The sequence below is a fragment of the Lasioglossum baleicum genome, chromosome 1 (genome assembly GCF_051020765.1).
Source record: "Lasioglossum baleicum chromosome 1, iyLasBale1, whole genome shotgun sequence".
In the NCBI taxonomy this organism is placed as follows: Eukaryota; Metazoa; Arthropoda; class Insecta; order Hymenoptera; family Halictidae; genus Lasioglossum; species Lasioglossum baleicum.
The window spans coordinates 8,539,838-8,555,714 of NC_134929.1; the positions used below are offsets into that span (position 1 = coordinate 8,539,838).

Below are 15,877 nucleotides of genomic sequence, written 5' to 3' on the forward strand. Positions count from 1 at the left end.
TGAACGTTTCGTAAACACGAGCTGTCGCAACGCGTGCGTTCCCCCGCCGATACCAATTGCTCAATTTGTTGCTCCTCGTCGCGGGAACTCTGTTTAATCGATCCGAGAGGAAACCAGTTCAGTGTCCACTTTTTATACTCACTGGAATTGTATCAAATATAATTTTGCAGCGAAATTTCGAAGTTCGGAGCTTCGAAACGCCGTTTCTTTTAACCTTCTAATAATTTATTACGGAGGTTGGAAATTTGAAGCTGCGAAACTTCGATTCTCATCATTAGATTAATCTACTCAATTTAAATTGAGTAGATGAAATACAAAATTGTTGGAAAATTTAAAAAATTGAAAATGCCAATAAATGATTTCTCCTCTATTAAAATCATTAAAGGAAGAAATAACATTCAATTTTGTTTCTATTTCTTGCAATCGATGCAGACAAGTTTTATTTTGTATGAAGGTCCGCAGTCTACTCATCTCCTTTGAAGCTTCAGAAACCGAAGCTTCAGAGCTTCAAAATCTTCGATCTTCGAAGGAAAGTAACAGCCCCAATCAAAACCCGACCCGAGGCTCGAGTACCTGAAAATTCTGGGTACTTCGACTCGAAATTCCGACTCCTAATGACGAGTCGCCAGATCAGGAGAATCTACTCGTATCGAGGGAAAACAGTTACCCCCTCTCTGCGAGGACCGGAGTGGTCACGTGACCGGGCGGAAGCGTGAGGGAATACCGTCGTAGGAGGGGATGGGTATTAGAATGGGAGACAATTAATAATCTGGTGACTCTGGTACGAAGAGTATTATTCTTACTTATTTGGCATAGACACTGCAAACTCATTGCCAATTTCTCATGTACGGAGAACCAAAAAATTGATAATTTTCAATTCATTACGTACGAAAAACGAAAAAGTTGTAGCCAACAAGAAATGTTAGCTAAGAAATGGATGCAACGTGGATGTAGAGAGCTTACGCCGAGCGTTTGTCACCTTTTAGTCGAGCGAGAATAAAGAAATGATGAAGAAGATACGGTGGAGCGACTAGTAGGCATCATTCGATGACATTTTCCTCGCGGCACGTTCACGCCTATCGCGATCGAGCGTGTGCACTGTGCACGCGAGCGGAGAAACACTCGGCTATTTTCTCGGAGTTGAACCTCGAGGCCAGGATCCTCGACTTTCTCTCATCACTGTGCATCCATCTTAGGTGTACGGTTACATATGCACGGAATGCTGCCGCTGACCGATAAACACCCGTAAACGTTCAAACGATAGAGGCTAACCGATTACCGATGTCTCCTTTTAGCAAGTTTTTCGTCACGATACGCTTTTGTCGCGAGTCCCGCCGGCTTGACCGCGTTTTTCGAATCCTGATCGATTTGGAAACTCGGACGTTCGTGGGAGCTCTTTCCGTTCATTCAAAAGACACTCGGAGACTGTCCTAGAAGAGAGTTGCAATTTATTCTGGGATCTTACTATCGTAACTTCACACTTTATCTGTTGAAAGTTGCTAATAATGATTTTGGAAACAGCACTTTGCAGATGGGGATTTTTTAATTAATTTTTCCGTAGCAATTGCAATCAGTATTTCAGTAACACAATTTGACAACTATAAAAATTAATGATTCTCTCACAGGTCATTGCAAGCGAACGTATTATAAAAATAGCGAAATTAAGAGAATATCATTTTACAAATATCTTTATACGAAACATGTGAAAGTTATTACATTAATATTGCAAGAGTTAGTTCATAATCATGGCCAACTAGATTGCGTCTTGCGTGCATGAGTCATGCACTGTTTTGAAAAAACATTCGGAAGTCATACCTTCCTGATTAGTCACGCTGAACGAATGTATTTAAATTAACAAACCTGGGCACCTGACCCGATTACTAAAGTTGATCATAAATCAGCTCCAATAATACAAATCCATGATCGGTATCCACGCAGCCAATATTAATGATCTTGGGAAAGCATTAAATTTCTTTTATATGGTCGAAATAAGAGAAATAAGAATTGTATTGAAATTTACAATTCACATTTGTTCATGATTAGAAAATTTTCAAGTAAATGCGACGCAAAAGTGCAACATTTTCTGCTCGTATTTATCTTCTGAATAATTTTAAAGAGTACAAAGCTTATATTTTTTAAATTTATTCTCGATAGAGACATTTAAATTAAAAATGTCTTTTCGCAAGCATCTTTGAAATTTCCCAGAAGCGAAACGATCGGTCAACTGTATTGTATTAACTGTATCCACCGTCCTAATGAACTCTTTGATCGATGTGCCATCGAACAGCAACGCATGACACAGAACAAGTCGTGAAAAAGATGGCAGCCGCAAGTCCCCGGCAACACGTGGTCGCAGCTGCTGCGAGAGACGATAGGCAAATAGTCCGGAGAACGGTTGATGCATTCGACCTCGTTATTCTTCAACGTCAATCGGATTGTTTCGAATTAATAATTCATCCTACCGGTTTACAGAGAGTCGGCCGTCCTTCGCGTGCGCAGCCGCTATCGGTGACCGGTGCAATTCAATATTCGTTCCCGTGTAATTAATGTAATTGTACGCGGGGATGAACGCGATTCGACCCGGTTTAATTGGTAACGCGAAGCCCACGGATCGTGTTCCCGCTGTAAATCTTTTTCGCTGCTTCGAGAAAGACACCTGCGAATGGCGAGAGGGGAACTTATAAATGAGGCATTTCGAGCGCGATGAGATCGCGAGTGCGCAACATGGCGGGTTCATCTTGATCTAACCTCGTGGGCCCGCGGTTGCCTGGCGGATTGTTCAAAAAGATCATTGTCGAGCTGCAGGTGTTTGCTAGAATTTATCTCTTTACAAATAATATAATTGAAAAAGTTTGTCTCTAGATTACTTTGTTGGAATCCAAGAAATAAAGATTACTGTTTCAATTCTGAGGAGAGTCAGACTTTCAGAGAAGAGAATCTTCAAAAAGATCATTGTCGAGCTGCAGGTGCTTGCTAGAATTTATCTCTTTACAAATAATACAATTGAAAAAGTTTGTCTCTAGATTACTTCGTTGGAATCCAAGAAATAAATATTACTGTTTCAATTCTGAGGAGAGTCAGACTTTCAGAGAAGAGAATCTTCAAAAAGATCATTGTCGAGCTGCAGGTGCTTGCTAGAATTTATCTCTTTACAAATAATACAATTGTAAAAGTTTGTCTCTAAATTACTTCGTTGGTATCCAAGAAATAAATATTATTGTTTCAATTCTGAGGAGAATCAGAGGTAACCATACAGGAGCTTCAATTTTGCAATAATGCATACCAGGATTTATCTCAGTAACAGTCTTCATATAGTTATAACTAGACTGCGGATCTTCATGCAAAATAAAAATTGTCTGCACTCACTGCAAGATACAGGAACCACTTAAGACTGTCTTCCTTCCCTTAAATGTCTAGTAATATTGATTAGATACCAACATATTTAATAATGTAAACGATATTTTGAATAATGGTACACTCAGAGTCACCACTCGAGTGCTAAGGGTTAATAATTTGAGCAGGTTAAAAGTAATCTATTGACACTCTTCGATTTTCCCTATTATTGTCATAAATGCATAAAGAGAGATCCGCAATCTACTTATAACTAGATGCGTAAGATCAGAATTGTTTGTACAATAATTTAGCTTGTGACGAGTAGAATGTTCCTCGCAAAATTCGATTTTATTTACGTCAAACTCGTGCGAAAGCACGTGCGTGTCCACGCCGAAGAGCCGCCATTACGGTCACCTACGAGCCGAGGTGACTCCATTGTCTCTATGGGTCCTCGTACCTGCCTCGACTAACAATACGCTCGAGATTTGTTTTTTAAATTTCGGCCCTGGGATTTCCGTAGTCACCCGCTTCCATCGATAGTGAATATTTTACGGGGGTCTTCTAATAACGCCCTAAAGTTTAAGGTAGCCCTAAACCCGCCTCAACAATTTCAATAGACGGAAAAGTCTCGGATTAAGATTGCAATATACACGGGAGGGACTAGGGTGATCCGTCATACAAAAGTGAAAAGGAATACCGTTGATTTTCGTTCACTTACCGGCTCCGATATCCCGATGTCATCCTAAACCATGACCACCTGCATAGCAGAGACCCGGACTCGACCTTTGTCACACGAAAACGGCCCCGGAAACTGAACGGTCACTCAAGCAAATTTCACCAACGAGCTTCCCCGACAAAGCTACACACTTTTAACAATCTTGGAAGCACTGTTCGCAGTTCACTTCTTCGTTCAGCACATATTCATCAATATCCTGAGCGTCCACGATGGCACCTTCGTGGTTCCTGCTGGAAAATAAATACATCACCGAGTTAGACATCAATGAGAGACTAGCACAGGAAAAATAATGTTCTTATACACGGTTTCATCAAGGGGCCTCCAGCAATATTCTCTTTCGCTTGGGAATAACGACCATAGTAGTACCTAATACCCTCTGCAGATCCTGTATCGCCATTGAAAGTCGATCTTTTCGGCTCCATGACCCCAAGAAAAGGAAAATCGGGTGGCAGAAGGCGGACGAGGACATTGAAGCCTTCCGTATCCGGATTAACAGAGAAACAAAAGCTGTTCGGATTATAGAACGTCCACCGAGTGCCTTTTGAAATGCTTACAAATAGGCTTTGCCAAGAAGATTCGATGCATTTGTGACACAAACGACAATATTAATCCTTTGAACTGAGTGGTGAATTATTCAAAATATTTGTTGCATTATTAAATTTATATTCAATAGATTACTAAACGTATTTAATATTTCAACAAACTGCTAAAGGTATTGTACGAGGTATTACATCAGTTTTATATTGCTAAAATTAAGATCTTATAAAATAGAAATATTTCAGGTCGGAAGAGAAGAGAGTGCAAAGGATTGACAGAGCTAATTTTTGCTAGAACTTCTAACTTTTAGCTAGATCGGTACGATGAGAGTTCGTCGAGTAGTTGAAGACAGTTGGTTGTGGTAAAAGAGGATCGAAAGGTAGGATATTAGGATCGGATATTCAGAGACGAGGTGTTCTACGGTGGTTGAATGGAATTCGAACCTGCGGTTCCGGCGACGTCGGAGGAGTGTTGAACCGGTCACGAGGCAGCCGCAGAGGACACTAATCGGTGGTACCAGGATCGTCGACTAGGCGGTCGTTATCAGCGAGAGGGAAACCTGGATAGTCCGGCCGTGGCGTGCGACAGCGTAACAACGACTGCGTGTACGGCACTCGACGTGTTTCCAGGTGGAAGAAGCCAACAGCACACACACCGTGGCCGGCGAAACGAGCGGGGAAACTAAAGTCCCATAGGATACGTCGTTGCGGCTGCCTCTATACACTGTGTACACCTAGATAGTTATGAAGGCAGGTGCTGGCGGACAGGTGAACGTGGCGGAACACAGGAAGTGCCAGAGACAGAGAGGCATTACAAAACCCGGGGAACAACAGCGGAGGGGGGCACGGAAGGCAATGGGAAAGAAGGGAAGAACCGCGCTGAAGAATGCCGTGCGACTCTTCGAGTCGCGTGCCTCCTGCTGGCTAAATTAATTTTAATTGATTGTTCAATGGGGGGGCCTCGCGGGGACGCCAGAGGCTCCGATTTTTTCGCGGAGGATAGTAACGAACGAGTGAAAGTTGTCGGAGAAAAAGTTGGAAAACCGAGTGCAGGATACTCTGTCGTTGCCGGTGAACCATAGTCGTCAGGCAAGATACAGTAATCCTTAAGGGGGTATACTTTTGAAGGCGACTGCGGCCTAGATTGATCTTCTATCTAGCGCTTTTGACTACTGAGAAATGAGAAACGAGACAACGCTCTTAAATATTCTTTTATTTATACAAGTTCGACGACCTCAGGACTTTGATTAGGGTTCGTCGGAACAATCTCTTTCCTCGTAGTTTGTACCTGTGTCTGGGGCTGCTAGTTTCACGAGTTCATTGTATCCTGTCCGAAGACCGTATTGTGACGAAATACCCATAAACCAAGTATCCCACCGCTCGAACAATCGGCTATGAGCGTGTTACCTCTTCGGAATTGGAAACGGAAAGTCTATTCCCTGACCTTCCATTCACGCCATAAACGGTGAGCCAAACAGCGGCCGTAATTCGCGGAATTGCCAGGCCAGGTACGCAAGACACTTGATTAGCGACGAAACGAGCGGCTGCAGGTAACTGAGCGAACCACGACACTCGACTCGGCTAATCCTTCTCCCTCCATGGTGCTCCGACGCGTAAACGAGGACTCGCGGACAATGAATAATCTTTAGAGCACTTTAAAATTTACTGTACAAGATTACTGTAAATGCGTCTTCCTGAACAAAAATGACTTAGCATTTAGCACTCGAGTGGTGACTTGGAGTCGCCACTAAAAATTGCTATACCATTATTCCAAATATCGTATAGATTATTAAATACGTTGGCATCTCTAATCTCTCAATTACTAAACATTTAAGTACTGGACGAGGTGTCACATCAATTTCATATATATTCTAGGTCAGAAGAAATGTTTAATTTTCGAGTTAAAATAACTCCGACTGCAGAGGGTTAAAAATAAATGTTTACCAGCAAATTATTATACGTTTGAATGAGTAGAAAAGTGTCTGGAGCCTACGAGGATGATAACGAAACCAGCTGCTGTGTCGAAGGCGTAGGGTAAGAACAGTTTTAACTGAGGAAGGTGTGGGTTCTGGGACGTAGGTCTGGAAGGCGAAAGATCGTGGCACGAGCATGGAATTCAAAGATGTCGCCATAGCGTTATCAAGCCAGCCACCACCCTATCTGGTCGAGTTCGCCAGAGACGCGCTCGTCGAATAGGACCGCGTTGTTATGCTACTTGCGAGCGGACTCGTGTACAGGAATAGCAAGCCCCACCTTTGCGTCCCACGTGCGTGTATGCGGCACGTTGTGTTTCCCGTGTACAAGAGAGTGCAACACCATCCGACGAAGTCGTTGACTGGAAAACGACCGGGGGCATAGAGGAAGAAGGGGGCCGGTAGAGGCTCGAGGAGTAGAGGAGGGTGCCAGGGCACTCGGTACTTCGGTACGCTCGTTTATTCGCACTTTTACCCGGTTCAGTCTTATACGCGGTGCCAGTTTGTTTATCGGGGGCTGCCACGTTTCGAGAAGAGGATCACCGGCGCAACCCCTCTGAAACCGCCGGCGCCACCGGAAGTCGAGGATCCCGCCGCCATTTTCCTGCGGATGTTTACGCGGAATCGGAGTTTTAGCAAACGCCCGGACCACTCCTTTGGATACTGTTAGCGGAAGAAATGGGGTCAATGATTTCAGAGATATTTGCAAAGCTGGACGATCCAAAATTATTTCATGAGACTAGGTTTTCTTTCTGAACGAATCGCCACTAGGGTTTTTGATCTCGCATTTCTCTACTCGCCACCGTAATGGTTTTAAATTAAGCCCTCCTTTTCAATAATATCATCGCAACAACGCGGTGGTATACTGAAGTACCGCTACATGATCAGGCCAGCCGCTAAACCGACAGCAAAGAGCCCATCGCCCCGGATAAAGATGCGGTACATGCAAGTCAGAGTTCCACTTTTTAGTAGAAAATCTCGTTAAAGATTCCGCTGTTCTCCGTTTGCAATAGCCGCGCGTAAAGTAGTGCAGTACGCGGCGGCAGGATTATCGAAATGGATTAGTCACGGAAGCTTTTCGCGATCGGAAAAACAGCATCGCGATCTCTGTAGCTGGTTGCTCTCGCAGGGAATTACATTCGAGGATCACCAGCGGCGAAAACGCGGCTCGAGGAAACGTTAAATGGAGAAGGAAGTTCTAATATGCGCGCGAAAATAAGAGCACCGGAGTAACGTCGAGGCGTGTTTATCCACGCGATGTAGCTGTAAAGCAGGAACATTCGTCAGGAAACAAGAAATTAAGCGATGCACGATCGAAGGGTTCACTCGTGATCGTAATGTTACGTTTGAGTCTGCGTGACTTCCGGTGGAACCCGCCTTTCCTGTGCCCCCATCGATCGATCCACGCGCTTTAAGGTTTCTTTCGAACGTTTCCTTCCCGTTCCGAGCACCTCGTTCGAGTGCGGTTTGCAACACTATCTTTCGGCCCCTGGTTCAGATGGCAGTGTAGTGCAGAGAGGTATGAAAGGGGCAAGCTGATCAAACAGGAAAACTCGAAACGAAAGCACGAGCGGCGCAGAGACGATCTTCCGCAGAGATTCTCACAATTTTAAATGAAAAAAGAAAATGCAGAAAAGAACGAGCCTCTTCCTCTCTCCTTCTGTTCAGTTTCGCCGCTTTAATCTTCGTTGATTTCTAGTTTATCTATAATTGCCACTCGCCATCTTCAGAAACTGGTCTCCACAAGGTCACCGAGAACCTGAATGAAAATCAAGTTCGTCGAGGGCAACTTAAAAAGGTTCATTCATGGAAGGCTAATAAAATGACCAGTGGCGATCTGGAAAGGGTTCGTAAACCTCTTAGCTTCAGCGGAAGGATCGATCACTCTAAGACTTCGATCAAACGCCCATATCGAAGGCAACGGTCTTCAAAGCCTGTTAGTACGCTGTTAGTCCGAGTATTCGATCATAGGACATGAGGTTGTGTTGATTTTTAAATTGAGAACGAATCTGGTATTTAGTACAAATGTGTTACCGCAGATTTGCATCACAGTGTCTTATATATCTAGTGACTTCCTCACGAACCTACGCACTCGGTTGCTCAACGCAGCATCGGTCTCGCTGTTATTAACAGAAACTGCTCTAGCGTTTGAAAGAGTCCTCATGGTTTCTTCTTCGGGAAGCAAAGGCGATTCCCTCCGCACTCTGCGCGGCTCGCGATCACCTAAAGAATGATCATGAATCGACACTCTGCCCTTCATCTGAGGATCCCAGTCACGCGAATAATTATAATGCTCTAGTAATTGTTCTAACAATTCCTGCGTCGACACACGATTTCTCACGTAGCGCATCTCCTTCCACGGAAACTCACTGTTCTCGTTTCCTGTTTGCTGTGCATCCGGCATTGCCTTCGGCACGATGCTGTCCGAAGTTTGCGAGGCTCTGGTCACTGGAAATCGCGAGATTTTCTAACAATTATGTATCATCTTCTATCAACTACCTATTCTTACCGAAGATCGTGTCGCGCTCGACCAAGCTAATCAGGAAACCCTTCATCTTCTCTTTCTTGTCGCGCCACTGCTCCGCAACGAAGTTCAACGAGTTGCCACCCAACTTCTTCAAGTACTTCGAACCTTGAGGATTTTGCAATTTTTCCGCGTCGATCCCAATATCCGACGGTTTCTCTTTCCAAGAATTCCTCTCCTTTTCTTTGCTCGTAATAGACACTTTTTTCTTTTTCGGTTTCGAGGATCTGCGATCGACGTCCGCGCTACTTCCGGTCTCCTGTTTTTTTATCCGAGCCACCATGCTGCGAAGCTTCACGTGCAGCTTCTCGATCTCCTCCAGTTTCTCCAGTATTTCCTTCACGTACTTCTCGGCCATGCTTCGCGTTACGAGAGACGTAACATGTTTCGTTGATCAAAAATTTGTGTGGTCGGTAACCTTACGACCTAGTTTCCGTTATCGAAGAAACAGATGAGCCGCGTACGACCGTCACGTTACTTCGTGATTATGGTGCACGGCGTGGACCCGCTCATTTCGACCGAAAAATGTCATCTTTCGAGGGAGCTTGGATGAAAATTGTCGAACGTTGATTCGGAAAACTTGAACGAGAAAATAGATTGAAAATATTTTTCTTCGCGGCATATAGGTAAGTCTGCTGACATTTTGTGTCCGTGTTTGAAACTTTCACTTGAAAGTTTCGCTCCAGTTTGTTGCAAATCAGGTAGAAAATGCTTATTTTGCATAAAGATTCGCTGTGTAGTAACACATATGTATATATTTCAATTATATAGTTTGTTTTCCAAAGAAAAATTTATTTTAATTTAAATTTTCTATGTATTCTGTTAATAAATTTTGATTACTACGATTAAAGATGATTATCTCGTTAAGTAGAATTTGTTTCTTTATTAAACATATATTAGATTGGAGAACTAAATCCTTAGTCCCGCGGGATTCAAATAAATCCCACATTTATACCGCGGCATTGCAAACCCTAAGTCTGTGTAATAAGAGGTCTAGAGAAGCGAGTTATTTTCGAGCGTTCGCATCGGTAGGTAAACGATGCTGTCGAACAGAAGGACCAAGAAAAATGTCATCGCACGGAAAGGAGGCAAGGCCCGGTCGCTGTTACTGTCGTGTCCATGACGAAGGAACGAGCCTGAATGACATCGCGAAAATCATCGCCGCGTTAAACCATAAAATCCTGTGCTTACGAAACGAGGTTAACGCGTTTAAAAATGTCGGTGCTAACGGCGAGAAGAGATCGTCGGAGGAGAGCGCGCATGGCCACCTGTCCGCTCCATATTATGAAACCGAACCTGACGTCTCCCGAAGAAACACACGACTCGAAGGACCATTGGATCCGGAAGCAGCTGTGGTGCACGTGATTCCTTTCCAAAGGCAATCCATTATCAATTATCAGCTGCGCGAGAAAGTCGACGGCAAGATTCTAGCCGACATCTTGAAGAATGGCGTAAATGGTAACCTGTACTCTAATCTCGTCTACAAAGAACTCCCGAAGGACAGGGGAAAGAAAGTCTCAAGCGGAGTACAATGTGATCTAACAAGACACAAGAGGATCCGGTATTTCTTTAATTGGTTCAAAACGGAGTTGCTGTTCATGAAGAATATATTTTCCAAGCGGAATAAAGAGACCGGAAGTCATCCGAAGGATAATAATCGCATGTCGTTCGATTGTGAAGTAGCAGGAAATAAAGGAAGTTTGTTCATGAGTAGGTACCCAGAAAACTCTGAGGATGATGAAGATTTCGAAGAGGATAATGGAATAATTGATTGGACGGTTGAAGCTGTAGAGATCGAAAACGAGAAAAATAAGGACACTTTGCAAAAAGACGAAGAAAACGGGCATCTAGGATTAGAGAGTTGGATAATGCAACGAAATCGCCTGACTTCAAACATCCACGCCAAAATGGAAAAGATCTGTTTGTATAAAAGCGTGAAGTTTCATGCGAAGAATGTGAAACGAAGGCTCGACGCCTGCATAGCTGAACTGAATGAAATAATCGAGGACGTTACCCTAATTTTTCCAACTTTGAATCCCTCCGACGGATTGAAATATTCTAAATGAACGAATCAAGGCAAAATATTTTTCTTGATTTTAACGACAGGCTGAAATTAAAACGAACGTTAAAAAAATTAGCTGCACCATTTTTTTTTAATTTTTTAGACGCTTTAAACCTTTCTCAAGAATAGCTACAAGTGAATACAATAACAATGTCTGTTATTACTCAATATGCAGATTACAATCTTTGAAAAAAGAATGAATATAAAGAGAAGCCTGACCATTCGGTTTCTCTTGTTTTGTTAATTATTCTCCCGTCTTCTATGAAATCTATCTTTTTTGAAATTTGACCGTAGATAAGAAGAAAAAAGATAAAATGACGGGAACCGCCATCTCTTGGACGTAATCTAAATCTAAATGTAGCTCCAAAAGAGAAACAATAAACCTATATAATGTTGACTGCTGGTTGACTGCTGTTTACCGTCGAACTAGCAACGAAAAATTCCCTAAGCTCGGAGCAGCTTCTTGAATGAAAACAAAATTGAGAAAGTGAGTGACATCGTTACGACTTCTTGTTTAAACTTCTTTACTCCAATTGAGGAAATTCGGTGCGCGTATCGTGCCAGTGTAAAAATTAATGTTTGTACACAACAGACCGTTGCGTCACCCACATATGGCAGTCAACTTGTTAATAAAAGTGCATATGTTGTCATACACTACAATCTAATGAAACCGAAGTGAACTCGGTGCATATCAAAATGCATGAGCGTTTACTGTTTACCGAGGCCTACGGTAGCGAGAAAGAAAATTTCTACGTCAAGTCGAAAGGTAACCGTGTTTTGATGTACGAAATGTCACGTTGAACGGTGCACCTAACCTACAATCTTTCTGTTTGACTTACAGACGAGCAATCGATAACCGAACTTCTATCAGACACAACCAGAACGAAATCTATATATTCTAGTATTATAACAATTATCAAGGAAGTATTTTTACCCCAAGGGTACCCTGACAGCGTTCATCTCGATTACACATCCTATCAAATATGGGACACTGTACAGGTTAGCTTACAAAATAATAAATCCGAGCTATTCTGCTTCTTAATGAGTATATACGCCGATACGATCACATAAATGCTTTATTCTCAGCCTTCTGGTTATAAAAAGGGACTCGGTTTACAATTCCTAGTAACTCGCACATCCTTCCGCACATTCTTGTACCCACTCGTACACTTTGCTTTCAGCTATCTTTTGCCTATCTCTCTCTCACTCAATATTTTCTCTACACACATACCCCTTTCAAGTTCCCTACAATAAATGCTTTATATTTTATATTGCGGTTTACATTTATCATTTTCAGAAATTAGTTAACATTCTATTTTTCAGGCATTCGCAAGTACCATAATGGGCACCGTAACAACCCATTCCATTATGCAAGGCGTAGGTGTAGGGGAATCTGCAGCGACACCACTGGCTGCAGCGATCACATGGATATTGAAAGACGGGGCTGGAATGGTCGGACGTATCGCGTTTGCATGGTGGAATGGGTAATTGAAATGACTCGAAAGGGATTAACTAATCTCTGCGTCGGTTGTATAAGAACACAATTTGCTTTTTATTCATCAGGACAGACTTAGACGGACAGTGTAAAAAATGGAGACTTTTTGCAGACATTCTTAATGATCTAGCAATGGGAATAGAATTACTCTTACCTTATTACTCTTCCTATTCGCTCGCAATATTGTGTGTTTCAATGATAATGAAATCAATTGTTGGCGTTGCTGGTGGGGCAACAAGGGCAGCTATCACGCAGCACCAGGTATAATACTTCTGAAATCAGATTTATTCATTATTTACCGATCAGTTTTATTTATTCTGAATGTTTGTTTTATTTTCTTTTTATTGTAGGCGTTACAGAATAATTTTGCAGATGTGTCGGCCAAAGATGGTAGTCAAGAGACGTTCGTGAATTTAATAGCATCGTTCGTTGGAATTTTAATACTCTCTATTTTTCACAGTGGCAGGTAAATATGCAGTTAAAATTCGTTGTTACTTGACCAAGTAATGCGAACGATTTTTATGATAAATAAGTTAATAATATTGTTGATGTACCCCTATAGTATATATAATCTGCATGTAGATACATAATGGAACTCTATCTCTTTCTGGTGGCAGTACATCTATACGCAAATTACTCGGCTGTGAAATCTTTACGTTTAAATTCTTTAAATGAAGACCGATACGCGTTAATAATTAAAAGTTACGTGACAAACGAAGTCATCCCCGAGCCTGGAGAAGTTAATAGAAATGAATCGGTGATATTGCTCGCAAAACCCAGTAAGATTACACTTGACTTTAGCGTTACGTCGCAAGTGGTTGGATCTAAATCGTTTCTATCCATGATTTTTTTTACAGCAAAGAAAATATGTGGGTTCGACATAAAAATGGGCGTCTCCCTTGCCACTCTTATAAAGAAAAACATTATTTCGACAAGTGATATTGATCTATCGTTAAAACTCTTTTTAGATAGGAAATATTTGATTTCCATTGACGTAGAGAATAGAACTATATTTATATGTTTTAAGAAGGATGCGTTAGATTCGGATGTTTTGGAAGCATACCTGCACGCGTGCTTCTGTGGCTTCTTCATTTGTATGTCTCTCAAAGTGCCACTTGTAAGTAACGTACAATCATTTTTTATTCGATGTGTGTATACTCATATATTTAAAAGTATGTTACATTTCAAGGATCTTTTCTTAAAACCGGAAGTAAGTGATATATCATATCCTCTATTGCGCCTCTACGTGCTTAGCAAGAAATACTCTATTGCAAATAACAGCACGCAGTCATCGAAAGCGATAGAAAGCATTTACGTTACTAATTTATTGATTTCGGGCGAATATAAAGCGTTTATTAGCGGCCTTGAAAGTAAAGGTAAGTTTAATCTGATCGGATGGTAATTTTACATCTTTCTCTTTTTATTAATCGATGTACTTCTTCTAGGATGGATTACGGAAAACAATTTGTTACCCGTAGCGTCATGGAGATTTTTATAAAGAAATTTTGAAAAGAAAGGCGAAGTATGATCATTAAGCGTATTAAATATTGTTGCTCCAGTCTCGACATTATTTGCATATCTTGTAACTATCTGTTGGCGATGAGATAAAATTATCTATAAATATTTTCTTACAAATTTTTATCACAGGTGATTATAGTATAGTAAAACTGATACGGAAACCAGTTTATTTCCAATAATTTATAAAAATATAACACGCCTTTAACCTGTACAAAATTTCTTGGTTGAAGAAGTTGAACTAAGACTCTTGCTCTTGCTTAGGACCAGTTTGCGATAAATGTTTCACTATGTCCACCCAATCCCATCCTCGAGGTCTTTCTCCTTTCCCATCCGCTTTATTCCACTGTCTACGTTTCTGAGCTTTACTCAGGTGTTCTTTCTTCTGTTTCTTCGTTGTCTCTTCGACCTACACAGAACAAATTGGTTCTCCTTCACACATTTCGATTACGCATAAATTTTAAGGGGGTAGACTAGTTTTTCATTACTCAATAATGCAAAGATGGGATTTTTCAGTAGTCAAAAATGCTAGATAAAAGGTCAATCTAGGCCGCAGTTGCCCTCAAAGGTCCTCTTTTTACGTTTACAAGCTGTAATTTGCATTATTTGTAGATTGTAAACGTGTAAACATAAAAATAGGACTTTTAAGGGTGGAAAACCCCATCTTAGCATTTGAGAAATGAGAAGGATCATCCTGCACCCTTGTAATCCTGGAAACGACTACTCACCTGTTGTTTCTCTTCTGTTATTTTAAGTTGGCTAGTCTGTGTACTCAGATCTATAGATTCTGGTTGTGCGGAAATCAGTTCAAGATAATGCTCTTGAATACATTGAAATAATGTATAAGTCATGGCACTTCCGAGCCACTGATCAGCCTCTGCTTCCACGTACTTCATCACATTGTCTTTCACCTCTTGTACACTGTATTCCAATCATTCACCTTTAATAAAAGTAACAGAATGCAAGAATAGCCAAAAGATAGCATAGCTGGACTTACATGTGCTTGTTGTAAAAAGTGTCCATATTAATGGAAGGTTTCTCTGAAGGATATGTTGGGCCCCATGAGATCTCCAATAGAAACGATTTCATACCGTTATCCTCCCCAAACTATGCACATAATCAATATTATTTTTCCGGGCGTATAGCAATCGATGTAGATTACCGATAAATCGAAGCTACATTTAGCTACCGATCAAACTATAAGTAAAACGTAAGACGATCGCAACGGAAATGAAAGCGAAGTCGTTGATCGCGAAAATTCTTGATTTATCCAAAAAGTATGTGAAAAAAATATTATTCCGTAGCACAGACCTTGTACTGAAAGGTGGTGGGTGTCAGCTGTTTAAACGCCGCGTCTCCATCGTATATCGACGACAGTACTTCTCTTTCCTCTTCTTGAAGTTCGGCATCGCTCATTTCCCTTCTTCAACGTAGAATTTTGATAGCCCGATTTTTCTTGATCAACGCACCTAACGTTCATGCGTTTCTTCGAGGTTAAGAAAACAGGTACATTTAGACGCAGCTGTTGGATCGATAGTGCTGCCCCCGGTTACATCATTCGCGCCACACTTGAAAGTTCACTGATAAACATTCAAACTTTTCATCTGTTTCCTCCGAAAGATCGAAAAGATTCTTCTCTTGTATTTCAAATGTCCAGAAATTCCTACGGGAATACCGTCTCAAATCGACTCGGAAATTCCAGA

General features: G+C 41.7%; 5 protein-coding genes across 9 annotated transcripts in view; 2 read left to right on the forward strand and 3 right to left on the reverse strand.

Moving 5' to 3' along the window:
* Traf4 (TNF receptor associated factor 4) overlaps window positions 1–5,479 on the reverse strand; it is a 53,499-nt gene extending 48,020 nt beyond the window's left edge. Inside the window, exons 1-2 of one of the 3 annotated variants that reach the window (XM_076431037.1) lie at window positions 5,050–5,479; window positions 4,052–4,299 (exon numbers count right to left, since the gene is read on the reverse strand). The gene's annotated coding sequence lies outside the window, so the exon portion shown is untranslated. The remainder of the gene's footprint in view (window positions 1–4,051; window positions 4,300–5,049) is intronic. The other 2 variants (XM_076431026.1, XM_076431016.1) reach the window with 2 other exon arrangements.
* On the forward strand, window positions 5,132–11,209 carry LOC143212343 (uncharacterized). Its single transcript, XM_076431050.1, has 2 exons — window positions 5,132–9,728; window positions 10,135–11,209. Exon 2 carries the CDS (start codon window positions 10,170–10,172, stop codon window positions 11,166–11,168), a length of 999 nt encoding a protein of 332 aa, XP_076287165.1. The 5' UTR covers window positions 5,132–9,728; window positions 10,135–10,169; the 3' UTR covers window positions 11,169–11,209.
* On the reverse strand, window positions 8,666–10,372 carry LOC143212386 (uncharacterized). The gene is made up of 3 exons (XM_076431147.1): window positions 9,088–10,372; window positions 8,891–9,026; window positions 8,666–8,801 (listed from the first exon to the last, which is right to left on the reverse strand). The coding sequence occupies exons 1-3, from the start codon at window positions 9,458–9,460 to the stop codon at window positions 8,798–8,800; spliced, it is 513 nt and encodes a 170-aa protein (XP_076287262.1). The 5' UTR covers window positions 9,461–10,372; the 3' UTR covers window positions 8,666–8,797.
* Window positions 11,210–11,788: 579 nt separating the features above from the next.
* Window positions 11,789–14,282, forward strand: LOC143212322 (RUS family member 1). The gene is made up of 9 exons (XM_076430994.1): window positions 11,789–11,930; window positions 12,006–12,163; window positions 12,488–12,648; window positions 12,728–12,920; window positions 13,010–13,125; window positions 13,242–13,438; window positions 13,517–13,776; window positions 13,849–14,035; window positions 14,105–14,282. Exons 1-9 carry the CDS (start codon window positions 11,861–11,863, stop codon window positions 14,155–14,157), a joined length of 1,395 nt encoding a protein of 464 aa, XP_076287109.1. The 5' UTR covers window positions 11,789–11,860; the 3' UTR covers window positions 14,158–14,282.
* LOC143212365 (RWD domain-containing protein 4) lies at window positions 12,417–15,717 on the reverse strand. Of its 3 annotated transcripts, none has more exons than XM_076431112.1 (5): window positions 15,486–15,717; window positions 15,172–15,281; window positions 14,903–15,095; window positions 14,384–14,583; window positions 12,417–12,931 (listed from the first exon to the last, which is right to left on the reverse strand). In XM_076431112.1, the coding sequence occupies exons 1-4, from the start codon at window positions 15,588–15,590 to the stop codon at window positions 14,416–14,418; spliced, it is 576 nt and encodes a 191-aa protein (XP_076287227.1). In that variant the 5' UTR covers window positions 15,591–15,717; the 3' UTR covers window positions 12,417–12,931; window positions 14,384–14,415. The 3 variants fall into 3 exon arrangements, with proteins under 3 accessions (XP_076287227.1, XP_076287236.1, XP_076287218.1); XM_076431121.1 differs by having other exon boundaries at window positions 14,377–14,583; XM_076431103.1 differs by lacking the exon at window positions 12,417–12,931 and having other exon boundaries at window positions 14,328–14,583; window positions 15,486–15,716.
* Between the last annotated feature and the right edge of the window lie 160 nt (window positions 15,718–15,877).